Here is a 17,314-nt window from a genome sequence, read left to right as displayed (position 1 = left end):
GGGGAGTGTGTGCGGAGGCCGGCTGTCCCCGCAGCTGAAGACTGCAGCCAGCAGCCAGCCCTGCGCTCCGGGCGCAGGGGCCGTCCTTGGGGTGGAGGCGGGGCCTGGGGCGGGGACGACCAGTGGGGCGGGGCTGGAGGACCTGGGTGGGCCCTAGGGGAGGGCGTGGCCACGGAGGGCTGCCTTGCGCAGGCTCAGTCCTGCCTGCTCTGGTTGCTCTCGGACCACGACAGCCACTGCAGCCAGGACCCAGGACCGGGACGCGGGCGTGAGTGCGAGCGCGTCCGCAGGGTTTGAGCAGAGGGGCCCCGGGCTGCGGGGCAGAGCTGCGGCCTGGGTCTCGGAGGCGCAGGGCGAATAGGGCAGGCGCCGTCTGCGGGGCAGATCCTGTCCCGCGGCGCCTGTCACGTGACCACTCAGGCCGCCCTGTGCCCGGCGTTTCTAGCCGGGAGGAACCTTAGCGCGCTTTGCTCCCTCCAGCAGGCCCGGCCGGCTGGTCCCTGGTGCACTGGCCTGACGTGCGCGGCGGAGCGCCGGATGGTGGGGTAGTTAGTCCACTGGGGCAGCGGGCGCCGGAGGCTGAGAGAGGCCCGCGCCCTTTCCGAGGTCACAGCTACGAGAGCACCTCCCGGATGCCGCTCCGGTTGTCTGAGTGGCAGACAAGGGGAGGTAGCCGCCTGACACCTGTCCCCTCTCCCCCGTGCGGGTCTACGTGCGAGCCCTCGTGGGCGGACAGGGAAGCTCCCCCACCCACTTGTTTTGATTCTGCACAGTTTGAACTTGCCGTATCATACACATAAAACAAAGTTGACCACTTTAGCCATTTTTAAGTGTGCTGCTTAGTAGCAGCCGCCCCTTTCCTTTGAACGCCTCGAATCCCTGGTTCTGTTCCGAAGGAGGAGGGCTGAAGCCCTCCTAGCCGAGGGCGCGCGGCGCTTCCTGCAGGGGGACCCCCCCATCCCAGGCCTGGGCCGCCTGCCCCATGGCCCTAGGCCCGCCCTCCCTATCCACCTCCCTCCCTGAGCCCTTCCCGGGGCAGTCACTTCCTTCGAGGCTCCTCTTGGTCCAGGGTTATGGGCCGCTCACTTGCTTTTCAGGACAAGAGCTATGGTGCCCCGTCTGGCGCCTGGGTGGCCTGCATGTCTCTTCTGGTGGCGAGTGGCCCGCACCCCCAGGGCCTACGGGCAGCCAAGCACCCGGAACGGGGTGCCCAAGGCCCCCCTGGGCGTCAGCCCTCGGGGGCTCGCGGGTGCCGGCACCCCGGTTCGCAGAGACAGCTCCTCCCCATCCTCCCGGGGCCCCGAGGTGGTGCTGACCTGCGAGCGCTACCCGGTGCGGCGGCTGCCCTTCTCCGTGGTGTCTGAGGAAGACCTAGCTTCCTTTGAGCGCATTGTCCCAGGGAGGGTCGTCACAGACCCGGAGGAGCTGGAGGCCTCCAATGTGGACTGGCTGCGAGCCATGCGAGGTGAGCGAGGGTCCCACGCAGCTGTCTCCTGCACGCTGGTGACTTTTAAAGTGCTCTGAGCACACACTTTGTAGAAGTTTGTTGGTGCTACATGATGCCTTCGACTTCCAGGATGAGGCAGTCCCCTGGCTGCTCCGAGGAGCCTGTGTGTGCACGACACCTGTGCTTGTAGCTCCTGTGGCAGTTCTGGAGGCGGTGGGTGTGAGACCGGGTGTCTGCAGGGCTGCACTCCCTCTAGGGGTTCCAGGGCGCGATTGTCCTGCCTCTCCTGCCTCTGGGCACGCCCTTGGCTGCCTGCTTCCTCATCCCCGTCTCTGCCTCTGCCATCACAGGGGATGTAAGAAACGCCCCAAGTTGTAGAGGATATTTGTGAATTTATTTGAGCCAAACTGAGGACATATGCTGGGGAGCAAGATTTCAAATGCTCCAGAAAATAACGGTTTTGCAGCTTTTATGCATCTGAAGTTAAGGAGGGACCACAGAAGAGTAGCAAGGGTGGGATTGGGTTACAGGAGAGTTAATGAGATTATGTGCTCACTTGAGGGTGGTTATGCTCATTCCTAAAGTGTGTTATTGTACTTGCACAAGAAGAAGGGATGGGGCTGCTTAAGGCAAAGATAAACCTTTTCCAGAGAAGTTATGTGCCTGGGGCGGGACTGCCCCCCATGGCCTGCCCAGTTAAGAATTTGTGATCAGATCACCTGGGAGGTCACTTCCATAGAACCCTCTTTTTTGGCCACATTCCTGTGCCTCTGTCCCAACTTCCCCTTCCTTTCTCTTATAAGGACACCTGTTGTTGGATTTGCGGCCACCCTCACCAGGAGAACCCCATCTCAGGACCCTTAACTTGTATTTGTTGTAAAGACCCTTTACCCAGATCAGGTCGCCTTCACAGGCTCTGAGGGTGGAATGTGGTTGTGCCTTCAGGGGCTGTTCTCCCCACTGCAGCTCCCTAGGGCGAGACGCAGGGCTCAGGGCTGCTGGTCTGGCTGCCCCCTATTTTCTTCTCTTGCCACACCTGTCCACCTGTCCCCCTGTCCCTGCTTCAAGTCCATGCACCAGCTTGGGGTGGGGGTGGAGGGGGATATCAGCCTCCTAGGCCCAGCAAGCCCTCTTTTTGTTTGTTTGTTTTTTATTTGTCTGAAGGAGACTGGCAGCATTGCTATTTAGTTATACTGCTAATTAACCTTCGACTGTTTGTCTAGCACGTGAGAAACAACACTGCTCACACACAGGAGAAAGCAGGTTGATGACATGTGCACAGGCCTTTCTGATAAGAAAGGTCCTGAAGCCGGACCCCTGTGTCCTCTCCTGAAATGGTTTCAGAGATAAGATAACCTGCCCACTGACACACTTACGGAAACCAGCCTTATGCTCGTTCTATGACAATAGGAGAGCAAGGAGACAAGCAGTTCACCACAGAACGACGTGCTGAAGCCTGTAAAGTGGAGCAGGCAGGTCCTCAGGCTGGGCCTGGATCCAGCGCTTGTGGACGTGGGTGCGAAAGAGCAGTGGAGGGGTGTGCTCAGCCATGGGCGCAGCAAGTGCTGTGCTGTTGGCGGGGTTCCAGACCAGAGTGAAGGGTCCTGGCAAGTGGGACCGGGGTGCAGGCTCAGGAGTGGAGGCGGCCCTTCCCTTTGGGGAGGCTGGTGACTTTGGAGGTCCTCAGGCTGTTCTTCAGTGCCAGAGTGCTCGAGAGCCCCACTCTGCCCACCGAGCAAGGACCCCATTGGGCAGCGCTGCCCTGTTGAGAGCAGCCGTGCAGCACAGGGCCTGTGGGCTCACGTGTGGCGCCCTGGAGGCAGGAGCAGGTGATGCCTACTCTGGGCTCAGCTAAGCTGGGTCCTGGTCGTGGCCTGGTGGCCCTGGCAGATGGACTGTAGAATGGGGATGGGTCTCACCAGGAGGTAGGATGCCAGCAGGCCTGGTGCTCAAGGTGCAGGTTCTCTGTCCCTGGAACTCCCAGAGCCTTGGGAGCGGTACCTGGGAGGGGGCTGCCTGTCTCCCCTGCCTGGGCTCGGCTGGCTGTCTCCTGGGGACCCCTCTCTCTGGTCAGGACCCTTCCTGGGAAGCCTGGCAGCGGGCAGCCCTGTAGAAAAGCCCCTGTATGTGATTTTCTTTGGAGAGAAAGCATGTCTAAACATCTGGTCATTTAAAATTTCAATCTCAGAGTTAAACATAAACATACAGAAAACATAAGCTAGTAAAAGCTGATCAGTACCTTATATATTAGTTTAAACTGAGAATTTATTTGAAATGGATATTGTCATTAAACATCTCCTCCTTTAAAAACTAGACCATGTGCTCCTGGGTGAGCCCCACAGACCTTAGTGCCTCGCTGTGTGCCTGCCCCAAGGGGAAGGTCGGGCCCTGGACGTGAGAGGGACAGGAGGCTCGCTGAGCAGCAGGAGCAAGGTGGGCTGCACACCAGGTTGTTGTGAGTGCTGAGGAGGCCATTTTCTCTGAGCCTGGGAAAGCCATCTGGAAGGGCATTCCTGGGGCAGGAACAGCCAGCACAAAGCCTCTGAGCAGGGCTGCATTTGGCCTGTCTGAGAAGCCAGGAGATCCCTGTCGGGCTGCAGTGGGTGGAGGAAGGAGGAGGTCAGAGATCAAGGGGGCTGGGCCATCAAGGCCTCAAGGGCTATGTGAGTCCTGACTTTTCCTGTGAGCTGAGAGGGAACCGCCTGAGGGCAGTGAGTAGAGTGGAGCCCCTGTCCCCCCCCCCCCCCCCCCCCCCCCCCCGTGATGGTAGTGGGAGGAGGGCGGGGTCTGCGAGGGGCAGAGGCGCTGTCTGGTGAGGCATGGCGATGACACAGTGAGGAATGGGAAGCCAGACCCCTGCCCAGGGCAGGCCGGAGTGTTGAGGCATGGCAGCGGGGCAGGGGTCCTCAGCAAACCAGCCGTGTGGCTGAGATGAGGGTGGGAGGGTGACAACCGGATCCCCCAGCTCCAGGGACAGTCAGTAGGAAGAACCTGTGTGCTCAAGGTGCCTCCTGCCTATGCAGCCTCCGCTCATCCGGTCCAGGTTCTCTCAGCAAAACAAACATGCAGAAGGCAGGCTGGCAGTGGCTAGGGATGCCCACGGACTAGTTTGGGGGACTCCCCCTAGCCACGTCTGGAGCTCAGACTGTGACAGAAAAGAATTGTAACCAGTGAATAAAAGAAGAGCCGATCACACTGGTATGATTGAATTGCTAAGTAAATACATGAGATCGAGGAAAGGCCTCTCCTCACAGCACAAGACCCGCTAGTCAGTGTAGGAGGGTTGGTGACAGTCACCATTTGGCAGCCATCCTGGGAACTGCTTCAGGCAGGAGAGTCAACAGATGCTGAATTTGTGGGTGAACTTGGAGGAGCCACAGGGCGTCTGCACAGTGTCAGTGTCTGCCCACAAGATACTTAGTAACTTGCAGTGGAGGAGCTAGGCCCGCGCTCCTCCCTTGCCTCCGGCCACCTTCACCACGCTGCAGTTGGTGCCCTCTGTCAGCCCTTCCACCTCCTCCCAGTGCACGGTCTGACCTCACTGCAGTGACCCTGGTTGTGCGGGTCACCTCACCAAGGAAGTAGGACCTTCTTTGTCCCTGAGTGCAGACCCCGGAGGTCCCTTCCCTGTACATAATGGTTTTTTCTGTCTCAGGCTGTAGCAAGGTGCTGCTGAAGCCCCGAACAACAGAGGAGGTGTCCCACATCCTCAGGTAAGAAGCCCGCCGGCCTTCCTGTGGTTTGTGAATAGCTTCCTCATGAAGACACGCAGACGTAGACCCCAGGAAGCCGACAGCCTGTTCAGGGCCAAGCCCAGAACCTGGGAACCTTGGGCACTGGGCCAGGCACTGCATGGGAATGGCTGCAGACTCCCAGGAAAGGGACCTTTTTTTGAAATATGTATTTCTTGATTTTTTTTATATCAATAAACCATCTTGTTTATTGTTGGAAAATTGGAAAACAGAAAAACATAAAGAAAAAAATGCAAAAGCAACCACCCATTTCAACTCCAAAGATAGCAACTGATGGCATTTGGTTTGCTCTGCTAGTGTCTTTCCCGCTTGTAGGTAGTTTTAAGGTTATTACATTGTATCTAAGACATTGTAGTTGTTGCTTTTTTTCTATTGGGCAAATCTGTGTTCATTTATTGGTACAAATTATTCTTCTGTGCCATTTTATAAAAGATTTTATTTATTTTTAGAGAGAAGGGGGGTGGGGAAAGAGAGGGAGAGATACATCTATCGGTTGCCTCTCACACGCCCCCAACCAACCACCTGACCTGCAGCCCAGGCCTGTACCCTACTGGGACTTGAACCGGTGACCTTTCGGTTCACAGGCCGGCGCTCAGTCCACTAAGCCACACCTGCCAAGGCTTCCATACCATTTTTGACCCATGGAAGGTGCCCACCCCATGAGTGCCCTACAGTTTGCACTCCCCCAAGTCGCCAGACCACCCTGAGCTGGTCCCAAGGGTTACATGACTGTGCGGCATGCTTCCACGTGCACCCCTCTCAGAGCCCGTCGCTGGAGGCTGGCCCCGCAGGGTGGGGTTCCGTGATACACACGGGCACACTGCCTCCCCGGGGTGGGCACGCCCGTTTCTCCAAGTCCTTACCCATCAGGGCCCTCGATCAGTCCTCATTGCTGCCCTCATAGCCAGGCGCTGACCTGGAGTGTGTCTTGAGGGTCGGTGGTGTGGGCCTGCAGAAGAGGGGCCTGACACCCCTCCTGTGCTGGTCCCAGGTACTGTCACGGGAGGAACCTGGCTGTGAACCCCCAGGGGGGCAACACGGGCCTGGTGGGAGGCAGTGTCCCTGTCTTCGATGAGATCATCCTGTCTACTGCCCTCATGAACCAGGTCATCAGCTTCCACGGTGTGTCTGGTGAGCCTGGCTGCCTGTCGGTGCCGTCCTCGTCCTGCTCAGCTGCTGGGGCCAAGCCAGGCCAGGCTGCCCAGGCCTGGGGAAGACCCTCTGGGCATACTGCACAGGGGGTCACTTAGTGACTTATATTGTGGGCTTGAGGAGAAGGGGATGGGCTGTCACTGTGGCCCCTGTGGACGCTGACATTTCCTGGCCTCTACCACCTTTTGGGTGTGTGAGGTCACATGAGTGTGAGGGGGCTTCCTGCTCGCGTGTGGCAGCATCGTGGTGTTGGATCATTTTATGTGGCGGGGGCTCCCTGACACCGTAGGGTGTTGATCAGCAAGCCTGGCTCCACCCACTCGACACGCCCAACCAAAAACATCTCCAGACTTGTCACTGGTGCCCTGGGAGGGTAGAGTCACCCCCAGTTGAGGACGACTGCTGTGCAGAAGCCCTCTTTCCTGCTCCCTCCCACAAGCATGCACACACGTGTGTGCACATGGGTGTTTGTGTGCCTGTGTGCACGTGTGTGTTTCCTCTCATGTTTGCCTTCCCACTGTTTCCTCTTTTTCACGGCCCCCACAGAGATAACTTTTTGGGGAGGGATGGGGCACACCCTCCTTTTCCGGGTTCTGTGCCGGGTCCAAGGTGGCCTCCTGGGGTGGGGGAGGTGCACAGAGAGCACTGTGGCAGCTCTGCTTTTTTGGCAGGGACCCTGGTGTGCCAGGCGGGGTGTGTCCTGGAGGAGCTGAGCCGGTACGTGGAGGAGCGGGGCTTCGTCGTGCCTCTGGATTTGGGAGCGAAGGGCAGCTGCCACATCGGGGGGAACCTGGCGACCAACGCCGGTGGCCTGCGGTTGCTGAGATACGGCTCGCTGCGTGGGACCGTGCTGGGCGTGGAAGTGGTGAGCTGGGAGCCACTGCTGGGCATCCCGGTGTGGCCCGGCCCCCGTGCCCCTGCCCTAGTCTCAGGGCTCGGCTGCTCTGGTCGCCTCCTAGCACCGTTGCCCAACTGTCCAGGTGCCCGCAAGGCTTCTGATGGGGCCACAGGCCGGGCTGTGGGTCTGCCCTGTGCCTGGGATTAGGGTGCATCCGCCTTTGAAGGCCCCCCGCCATGTGGACGCTGGGGTGGTGCCAGCGCTGCCCTTGGTCCCTGGTGGCACAGGTGCTGGGATTCCTAGCCAGTAAGGAAGAGTCCTTCCTTCAGCCTGATTGGGTGACTCTAGGCCCCACCTCGGGGCCCTTGCCTTCCTGGACTGTGGCTGGTGCAGGAGCGCCCTGCTGCTCTTCTCCCTCGCCAGGTGCTTGCCGACGGCACCATCCTGAACTGCCTCACCTCCCTGCGGAAGGACAACACAGGCTATGACCTGAAGCAGCTCTTCATCGGCTCGGAGGGCACCCTGGGGGTCATCACTGCCGTGTCCATCTTGTGTCCACCCAAGCCCAGGGCCGTGAACGTGGCCTTCCTTGGTAGGTGGAGTGCCTGCCAACGGGAGTCCAGGCTGCCCTGCCAGAGTGAGTGGCAGGGGCTGAGGGGCCCCTGGAGAGGAGAGGATGGACGGGGCTCCCACTGGATGGCCTGTTTCTCCAGGCTTCTTGCTCTTTCCAAAGGGATCCGGGACCTGGCCTTCGTGTTCAGGCAGGTCCGGAATCGGGCCTGCAGGCTCTGGGCAGAACCACCTCATCCTGTAACAGACCTGGCTTCCCCAGGTCTCTGGTCGGCTTTGCTATTTAGGGGGCACATGCCCAAGGTCCTGTGGGAAATGGTGTCCTTTGGTGCAAGGCCAAGGACATGTCTTCATTAACGTGGGGTGATCAGACAGACGCCCTTCCTTGCACCTCAGTCTTCTGGAAGCTTCCTCGGGCCCCTGAGTCCCAGTGCAGTCAGTCCCATCAGTGTCTCCCCACTGGGACAGTCGGCATCGTGGGGATGCTGGCTGTGTCTTTCCCCTCCTGACCTGCATGTTCTTGTCGTGAATCTTGATCCTATTTGTCTTAATCTCGTGGGTCGTAGTTAGTATAATTTTATAAATGTCCATTTTCCTTCCTCCTCATTCCTTCTTCATCAGATTTCTGCTGGGCTCACCTCCTTGTAAAAGCGTCCTCGAGCTCCCCGTGGGGAGCGTCTGCTGGGGATGAGTCCTCTCCCTCAGTGTGCCCGAAAATGCCTCGATTCACACTCATTCCCGAGAGGCACCGCGGCGGGGCGTGCAGGCTCAGCTGGGCGCCTGCTCCCTCCCACCTGCTGGAGACACCCCACTCGGGGCGGCCACTCGGGGCGGCCACTCGGGGCGGCCTGCACACTGCTCCAAAGGGTCCGTCTCTTTCTTTGGACGCGTTGCAGAGCTTTTCCTCACCTTCGGTCCTTCGTGGTTTTCAGTGCGCTCCCCTGGCCCCCCGGTCTCCCTGGTCCGGTGTCGTGTCAGTTGCGGTGTTGCCCGTTTCCTCTCCTTGGCCTGTGGCTGAATGGGCGGCCGTGCCCATCTGCCCTCCTGTCTCTCACCTGCTTCTGCCCCCTTCACTGGCCGTGTGGCTTCCCATCTGCTTAGCTCCCTGATGCTCCCTCCTCCCTGCGGCTGAGCCCCTCTGTGCAGCTCCGGCTGCAGGGCCACGTGTTCCTCAGACGTGCACGGTGGGCGTCCTCAGGCCTCTGCAGTCCCAGGCTCTTCTCTCCGGGACATCTCCCCAACCTCTCTGTGACCTCTGATCCCTGACCCCTCCTCACAGCCGGGTGTCTCAGACATTCCCACCTTCAGCAATCCACTTGTTCCCTTCTGCCTCTGGCTGCTGGACAGTCAGTTCCCCCAGCTCTGGGCCCTCGCAGCTACCTGTCCGTGTTCCGTGAGCGTGTCCTGACTGAGTTACCAAGGTCCAGTGGAGTCGGGGGCGCCGCTTGAGTAAGAGAAGTACCACTGAGCCATTTCCAAAGGAGACCGTGTCTGGCCCTGTGTGCACACCCCCCCCAAGTCTTTCCTCTCATTTCCTACCGCTGTGGCCTGTGCGCTGTGGCCATCCTCAGCGAGCCTTGTCCATCTTCATCTTCGAGTCCCGGGAAGTGCATGCTGGCTGGCCAGTGGCCCTTCCCTTGGCAGTGCTTCTGCTGCTCTGCTCGGTCGCCTAGCTTGCCCGATGGGAGTCGGGCAGGCAGGCTATACTACAGGGGCTGGGGTGGCTGTGGGCGAGGCCCTGATGGCATGTGCCTGAGGCACTGTGCCCTGTGCAGGTTGCCCAGGCTTTGCTGAGGTTCTGCAGACTTTCAGTACCTGCAAGGGGATGCTGGGAGAGATCCTGTCAGCATTTGAGTTCATGGATGCCGAGTGCATGCAGCTGGTCCGGCACCATCTCCTCCTCGCCTGCCCAGTACAAGGTACTGGCCCCAGCTGCCCACCGCTCCTTTTATGCCACCCGCCGCCCGGGATGGCTTCGTCCTGTGCACGGGGGAGGCGGAAGGAGGCCATGGCCCCTCTGCAGCTGTGGTGTCCGCAGGATGGGTCAAGCACAGAGCTATCACTGGCCCCAGTCAGCTCACTGAGCTTGCCAGAGGGGCTGTCCTGTGTCTAGGACGAGAGGCCTGCCATCCATGACACGCTTAGCCTCTGACCTCAGCAAGCCAGTGACGTGTAGCCCCGGTCCCTGGTCCCTGCTGGAGGCCTGGGCGACTTCCCTTCTGAGATTGCCCTGAGGGAGTAGCCTGTCTGAGCTGCCCCAGAAGAGCCCCACAGGCTGGGCGGCTGTGACAAAATGAATTTGTTCTGACGGTTCTGGAGGCTGGAAGTTCAGGGTCAAGGTGCCGTCAGGGTTGGTTTCTGATGAGGCCACTTCCTGGCGTGCAGATGGCCACCTTCTCAGAGTCCTCTCTGTGTCTCCTCCTCCTCATGCGACCAGCCACCCAGGGTCAGGGTCAGGACTGGGGCTCTCCCTTCTGACCTCATTTCACCTGCCAACCTCCTTAAAGGCCTGGTCTCCACATGGTCATGTTGGAGGGGGGTTGGGGCCTCACTGTGGGAATTTGGGGGGTGGGGAAGGACACACTACAGTCCAGAACAATCGTAATTATGCAAAGATCTTTATGCTCTAAGTTTTAAATGAGATGCTACTCTTAGTATGAAGTAGGAAACAATGTAAAAGGCCAGTGGTGGATGGCAGCCCCTGGGCGGGCGGCCGGTTTGGTAAGAGTGGCCTCCTGCAGCCTGGGGTGCCCTGGCCCATCCACGGGGTCACCTGGCTGCTCCTGGGTTCCCAGGGAGTGCGCTTTGTCGCAGTGACAAACCTGCCTTTCAACTGTCGGAAATCCCGCCTCAGCCGAGCCCCCCCCCCCCCCCCCCCCGCAGGCAGCACAGCGGCAGTCGGGGGCATCTCAGCCATGCTGACCCAGAGCTCTCTGACCTGGCTGGACCGCCTCTGCCCCCTGCTGTCTGCCCCTCCAGAAAGTCCGTTCTACGTGCTGGTCGAGACCTCAGGCTCCAGAGCAGAGCATGATGCCGAGAAGCTGAGCAGCTTCCTGGAACAGGCCCTGGCCTCCGGCCTGGTGACCGATGGGACCCTGGCCACTGACCAGAGGAAAGTCAAGGTGAGTGTGTGGGCGCCCTTGGCCTCCAGCTGGCCCTTCTCCTCTGGGCTGTGTGGGAGGCCTTGCAGCTGGCTGCTGGTGGGGGTTGTGGCTGGATGTGAGCCGCTGTCCCAGCCTCGATGGAAGAACCTCTCTAGAAATGCACTCTGGGTGTCTAGGCCACTAGGGTAGCGTTTTAAACAGGCAGAGAGAACCACACAGGCTGTGGGGGTCAGCATGATGCCAAGCCCGTCGTGGGGTGTGGAGGTTTCCAAGGACAACTCAGCACCAAGAAGGACTCATTGTCTGAGGCCAAAGGAAGGAGGAGGGGGTCCTGGGGCAGGGGAGCCACTGACACCATCACAGGGCCTTCGACCCATTTCCCTATGGCCCCCATGTGGTGTGGAGCGTGGCCAGCAGGGTCAGGAAGTCTGTGGGGACAGTGGCAGGACAGGGGCCTGAGTGGCTCTGATTTGCGGTGTGGACAATGGGACCTGGCTGTCTCTCAGGGGTCGGTTATTGACTTCCTTTCTTTATTTGATTATTAAGCCCCTTTCTCTGCAGTTATTGGTACTTAATGTTAGTGAGATATTATTTGTAAGGAGTGACAATACCCGACAGGGGCCCCAGTCGAATGCTGTGGCTGGGCTGCCTCAGTTACCGCTCCGCCCACCAGTGTCCCCCCCCCCACCCCCCCCTCGCAGGCAGAGCCGGATGGGCCATCATTGTGGTCCCGGTGGCAGGTCACAGCACTGTGGGTGGGAACCCTCCCTGCTGTCCTGTGGGGGCAGGAGTGCGCTGGTCCTGGCTCCATAGCCCAGTTCTCAGACAGTGGTGCCCAGAGGTCTGGTGACGTGGGGGGCAGGGGCAGGAAGATGGGGGGACCAGTTTTCCTCACAGATGGGAGGCAGTGGGGGGAGCACCCAGACGGGGCGGAGGGCAGGGGCGGGGTTGGGATGGCACATGTGCCCAAGGAGCACTGAGCTCAGGCGGGGTGGAGGGAGTGCCCCAGGGGGCCTGAGCCGATGGGACGGGAGTGGTGGCAGGAGGAGAATCGAGGGGGCTCTGCGGGGCCTTGGGTGTGTGGGCTCTGGGTGTGTGGGGGCTGGGCCAGGAGGACCTGCTGATGGTCAGGGTGCTGCCTGACCCGCAGGGTGGTAAAACTCGACGAGGGAATTGGGGCAATCCGTTATTTTAGGGGTGCTCACAGCACTGTGCTCATGTTAAAAACAGAAGGAGCACGCTTACCTTGTAGAGATGTCACCGTGACACTTCCTGAGGCAGTGGGGCCCATGGGTGCGGGAGTGGGGACGAGGCCCAGGCAGGACCATGGGGCCCAGCGGCCGCGCAGCACACTGTCTCACTCCCTCACGAGGGCTTCTGGTGTCCACAGTGATAGTGACAGGTTGACCCGAACAGGTGAGCCCCAGCAGCGTTAGTGTTCCCCCGCAGCACTGCCCTGAGAAGCCCCAGACCTGTCCCCAGGCTCCTCATCCCCACCGCCCCTGCTGCAGCCACCAGCACCCCTTCCCACCCGTGCGCTGCAGGTGTGCCCAACTGTCCTCCCTTGTTGCCCCCCCCCCCCCACCCGCTGGAAGGGCCTCGGTGCCTCCGTCGCGGGCAGTCCATGCTGTCTTGGGGCCGTGTCGAGTATGGACTCTTGTTCGGGAGCCCAATGCGTGCCACAACACAGCAGTGTCACCCCCAAGGCAGCCGTGGTCCTCATGCCCGTCGCTGGCAGGTGCTGACCTGGCCTGTGTCCTCCCATCCACCCAGATGCTGTGGGCCCTGCGGGAGAGGATCACCGAGGCACTGAGCCGGGATGGCTACGTGTACAAGTATGACGTCTCCCTGCCCGTGGACAGGCTCTACGACCTCGTGACTGACTTGCGTGCCCGCCTTAGCCTGAGGGCCAAGCATGTGGTGGGCTACGGCCACCTGGGTGAGCAGAGCCGGGCAGGGATGGTTAACTGCAGGCTGGAGCAGCCTGCGGCCACACTCTCAACAGTGGTGGGGAGACCCCGGGGACCAGAGGTTCCTAACCGTGCCCCTGAGTCTCTGGGGTAGTTTGGGGAAGAGTGCCGCTGGGCGTGGGGAGCCCTTGGGGGTGCAGTAGGGTGTGGGCCCTGAACCCAGAGCCTGAGCAGGACCGAGGTCCCTGCCCCCTGTGAGGGTGCCCCTGACCCTCGTTAGGGGACAGCGCGAGGCAGTCTGGGGCCTCGAGTTGGGCAGTTTCTGCAGCTCCACCCACGGTGCGGAGCTTCAGGTAGGAGTGGTCATTGCACTGAGAGTGGGTACTTCTGTCCCTCAAACAGCTTTCAGGGGAGCGATGGTGGCAAAGCCAGAGGGACACGCAGCCCTCGTGTTTAGGGAGGAGGCTGGGGGTTGGCACGGTTAGGACAGTGTGAGGGGACAATGCGGGGCAGAGTCCACACAGCAGGTACCAGAATGGGAGTGACGTGAGGGCGCCAGGCCATCACCGCTGAGACTGGAGTGGGGCAGACTGCAGATTGGGTGTGGCCTCCATGGGGGCGCTGCTGTGCCCCGGGCCACAGCGAGGACACCACCGTGATCGCAGTGGGCAGAGGGCTCCTCCCTCTGCGAAATCCGGGGTGGGCGTTGAGGTGGTTGGTGCTTTGAGATGACTGGGTGCCTGCCCTGTAGCAGGGAGCAGATGACCCTCGGCCCTCCTGAGGCTGACGGGCCGCATTCCTGGGGTGAGCCCTGCTTGGCCACCATCCTTCTGGTATCTTCTTCGATCCCATTTAAGTCTCTGTGGGACATTTTCAGGTGTCTTCATGGGCGACGTGGTCCCATGAGGGTCCTTGCTTCTGTCGGTGCTCATGCAGGGCAGCCGCCCTTCACCCGTCTCTGGAAGTTCTCTCCTCAAGTGGTCGGGAGAACCTGCCAGTGAGGACAAGAGGCAGGAGTGTGTGGGTGTCCGGGGTGACTGCGGACCAGTTTCTCTGATGTTGGCAGGGTAGTCTGACCCCTTCTCCTGAGCTGGCCCTGCGATTTTTCTTTCTAAGCATTGGGCCATGTCTTGTGGAACTCGCACACGTCGCATCACGTCATTCCTGTTTCCTGGCACGGGGTCACACTCGGGAGGGGCCCGTGTGGCCCCGATGCCTAGCGGTCTCACAGTCTCTCCAGAGAAGCCGCGCTGGGCTGTGTTGGCCCTTTCTCTAGTATGTTCACTTTCTGTTGTGTTCTTTTCTGCCATTATGTGTCTTCCCGTTTTCAGGTTTATTCTGTTGCTTTGTAACTTCAGGAGTGAAGTACTCGGCTCAGTGGTTCTCAGCTTTTCTTTTCTGACGCAAGTGTTTAAATGTCCCTCTGAGCCCCAGCCTAGCTGACCCCTAGCTTGTTATTTTAACTGTTTCTTTGTTTACTGCCTTGTGAGACTCAGCGAGGCCTGGGCAGTGCCGGGACAGAGGCTGCCACTCAGTCTCGGTGGCCCTGGGTCCGCGTGTGGTAGTGAATGGGGTTTGACTTCCTGTGGGCTCAGTGGGGTGGGCGGAGCCTCCGTGTGCACAGTGCTGGCATCCCAGTGTCTGGGACCCTGCCTCCTGACCCCTCTGCCGCTGGCCTGACTCAGCTCTGACTCGACCCCACTCCCAGGAGTGACCTCACCCGAGGCAGCTCCAGCTCAGGGGCTCCAGGGGCAGGGTGGTGCCCAACAGCTTCCACCCCCGCAGCCAAAGGTGGCCCTGTGTTTGTGGGGAGTCCCCCCGTTCTGATGGCGTTGGCGTCCCCTCTAGTTCTAAATATTTCCTCATCTCCGTTGCCGTTCCTTCTTTGACTCGTGCATTCCGCAAGAATGTGTGTGTGTTTTTGATTTATTCATTTATTTCTTAGAGGGGAAGGGAGGGAGAAAGAGAGAAAAACATCAATGTGTGGTTGCCTCTCACGCACCCCCTACTGGGGACCTGGCCCTCAACCCAGACATGCGCACCGACTGGGAATCGAACCGGCGATCCTTTGGTTCTCAGGCTGGTACCAAGCCGCACCAGCCAGGAGAGGAATGTGGTTTTTAATTTGCAAACATGGGAGTTTTCTAGCTGTTTTAGAAATTGTTGACTTGCTGTTCATTGCACTGGAGCCAGGGATGGGGCCCGTGCCATTCTGACAGCGGTCAGCAGCCCAGCAGGCCTGGCGTGGTCCACCTCCATCACGGTGGGGGAGCCCCCGTGGTGTCTGAGGGGCGCCTGGGGGATGGAGCCATCCTGGATGCTGCTGGAGAAGTGATTCTGCTGACAGCCACCAGTGTGGTCAGACTGCAGGGCTTTCGGTCTGTGCGGCCCTGAGGGTCACCCCTGGTGGGGAGCCCTTGGACCAGGACTGGGTGGAGCCCGTAGAGGGAGGGGTGGGCGGGGCAAACTGGAGAGAGAAACGAGCAAAAGCCAAGGGAGCTGCCGCCCCTGGAAGAGGCTGCTTCTGTCACTGCAGGTCAGTGGCTAGTGGCTTAAAGGGCTGGAACTAGACAGAGGGCAGGAAGGACTCTCAAGGAGGGGCGGGGCTCTTGGGGCCCCTGCATAGCCTGACCCGGGTCCCTGTCCCTCCAGGGGATGGCAACCTACACCTCAACGTGACGGCAGAGGCCTTCAGTGCGCCACTGCTGGGTGACCTGGAGCCCTACGTGTACGAGTGGACAGCGGGCCAGCGGGGCAGCGTCAGCGCCGAGCACGGTGTCGGCTTCAAGAAGCGGGGAGCCCTTGGCTACAGCAAGCCGCCCGAGGCCCTGCGGCTAATGCAGCAGCTCAAGACCCTCCTGGACCCCAAGGGTATCCTGAACCCCTATAAGACACTGCCCGCCCAGGCTTGATGGGGCATCGGGGTCAGTGGGAGTGGCCGTGGTCCAGTCTTGCTTTTGCCAGTTGGGATTGGCCTGCAGGGCTGGCCTGGGCTCGGGCCTCCGTCCCACGGAGCCACCTGGTTGGAGGGGCCTCCAGGTGGGCGCTTCCTGTCCCTTCAAAGGTGGGGAGTGGGGCCTCACACAGGTACTCAGAAACAGACCAGGTAGCATCCACCTTGCTGGTGGTCCCCTGGGTCCCGCCTGTGGGCCGCAGCCCTGGGAGGGGCCTGGTGTTTCTGCGCCCCACCACGCCCCAGGCAGTGGCAATGAACCCATGTGAACAGCCCAGAGCACTGGCCCCGGGGCTCTGACTGACAGGGCCTGGCTCCCCAGATGCTTTCCGGTGTCGTGGGACAGGTGGCTGCTGGGCCCTGGAGTAACCGTTTCCCTGACCGTGGTCAGAGCTCGGGCGTTTGTTTCTTGAACTTGGCAGTTTGTGTGATAAGTCCATGAAGCTTGGCTGTGTGCCCTTGTGAAGCACCCACGGGCACATGTGTGTGCTCACAGCACACGGCTGCCTGTGCTCCTGCTGCTTCAGTGACCCCTACTCGGGCGTTCTCATTGACCTGTGGCCCCGGGGCAGCACCGGGGCAGAGAGACCATCTGGGAGGGGGGACACGTTTTCTCTTTCTGGCTGCCTTGAACTTCCTGTAGAAACAGAATTAATCTGTTACTAGAAAAATCTCGTAAAAGCCCACAGTGAAGTGCCCGTGAGCCATATTCCCTGAGCACCCGAGCATCGGGGGCCGCCAGAGTGACTGGGCCTGGCTGCCTCTGGGGGTAGCCATCCCCCCAGACCCTGTCCTGTCCCTACCGTGTGACTTGGAGCCCTGTCTCATGCAGCTTTTCCACAGTTGTCAGAAGTGGGTCGGCTCATGTTCGTGATGACTTTCAGTGACTGTTATATGACTGAGCAAGTTTATTTTGGAGAAATAAAATGATGCATGAAATGCTAAAAGGCTAAGAATTCGGAGGCATTTTCTGCTAGAGGAGTGGCAGGGCTCTGAGGAGGTGACTGGGGTTCCGAGAACAAGTTTGGAGGGGCCTCCGTTCCCCCGGGGACCAGATGGTCCTCAAAGTGTCAAAATGTGAAGTGCCCAGCGGTTCACTCCTGGGGTCGCCCTGCAGAATCCACCTGTGCACAAATGTGTACATTATGCAGACTACACGTGCACACGAGCACAGGCTCACCGTGTACACAGGCATGGTGTACACCGTGGTGTACACCATGGCTCACCGTGTACACACTCTGTGCATACACATAGGCACAGGCACGTTACATGTGGACTGCATGCATACACAGGCACACGGCACACGGACTACATGCATGTACACACAGGCACGTGGCGCACACACAGGTTTCTCCCCAGGACATGCTCAGAGCACTGTCTGCATGTGGCGTCAGGTGCTGGCCAGGTGGGGCCGGCCTTGTGGAGAAGGCAGTGTGACGTGTCTCTGAGACCCTCAGCAGAGGGACGCTGAGAACGGGACGAGGGGGCTGCCACCTGCCCCGGGAGAGGCTGTGGGCTCGAGGTAGCCGGTTCTGCACAGACCCGTCCCGTGTGTGGAGCTGGGCTCGTCTGGGGAGGGCGCCTGGAG

General features: G+C 60.1%; 1 protein-coding gene and 1 non-coding gene across 2 annotated transcripts; one reads left to right on the top strand and one right to left on the bottom strand.

The window, feature by feature from the left end:
• Nucleotides 1–174: 174 nt before the first annotated feature.
• On the top strand, nt 175–16,673 carry D2HGDH (D-2-hydroxyglutarate dehydrogenase). The gene is made up of 10 exons (XM_024564134.3): nt 175–268; nt 1,098–1,465; nt 5,103–5,160; nt 6,191–6,330; nt 7,023–7,216; nt 7,613–7,781; nt 9,535–9,678; nt 10,739–10,881; nt 12,637–12,802; nt 15,426–16,673. The coding sequence occupies exons 2-10, from the start codon at nt 1,108–1,110 to the stop codon at nt 15,683–15,685; spliced, it is 1,632 nt and encodes a 543-aa protein (XP_024419902.1). The 5' UTR covers nt 175–268; nt 1,098–1,107; the 3' UTR covers nt 15,686–16,673.
• LOC112308143 (small nucleolar RNA SNORA19) lies at nt 2,600–2,727 on the bottom strand. Its single transcript, XR_002975142.2, has one exon. It is a non-coding gene; the product is annotated as a small nucleolar RNA SNORA19 (small nucleolar RNA).
• Nucleotides 16,674–17,314: the final 641 nt, after the last annotated feature.

Source organism: Desmodus rotundus, chromosome 2 (genome assembly GCF_022682495.2).
Source record: "Desmodus rotundus isolate HL8 chromosome 2, HLdesRot8A.1, whole genome shotgun sequence".
NCBI classification, from domain to species: Eukaryota; Metazoa; Chordata; class Mammalia; order Chiroptera; family Phyllostomidae; genus Desmodus; species Desmodus rotundus.
The sequence above is the reverse complement of the archived record's forward strand: the minus strand, read 5'-3'. Positions and strand labels throughout refer to the sequence as shown.

Bases quoted from the DNA above. Each gene is read 5' to 3' on its own strand.
- D2HGDH (XM_024564134.3), top strand. From the start codon at position 1,108: ATGGTGCCCCGTCTGGCGCCTGGGTGGCCTGCATGTCTCTTCTGGTGG. The intron at 7,217-7,612 runs GTGAGCTGGGAG...CTCCCTCGCCAG, and splicing joins CCGTGCTGGGCGTGGAAGTG to GTGCTTGCCGACGGCACCAT. The intron at 7,782-9,534 runs GTAGGTGGAGTG...TGCCCTGTGCAG, and splicing joins CGTGAACGTGGCCTTCCTTG to GTTGCCCAGGCTTTGCTGAG.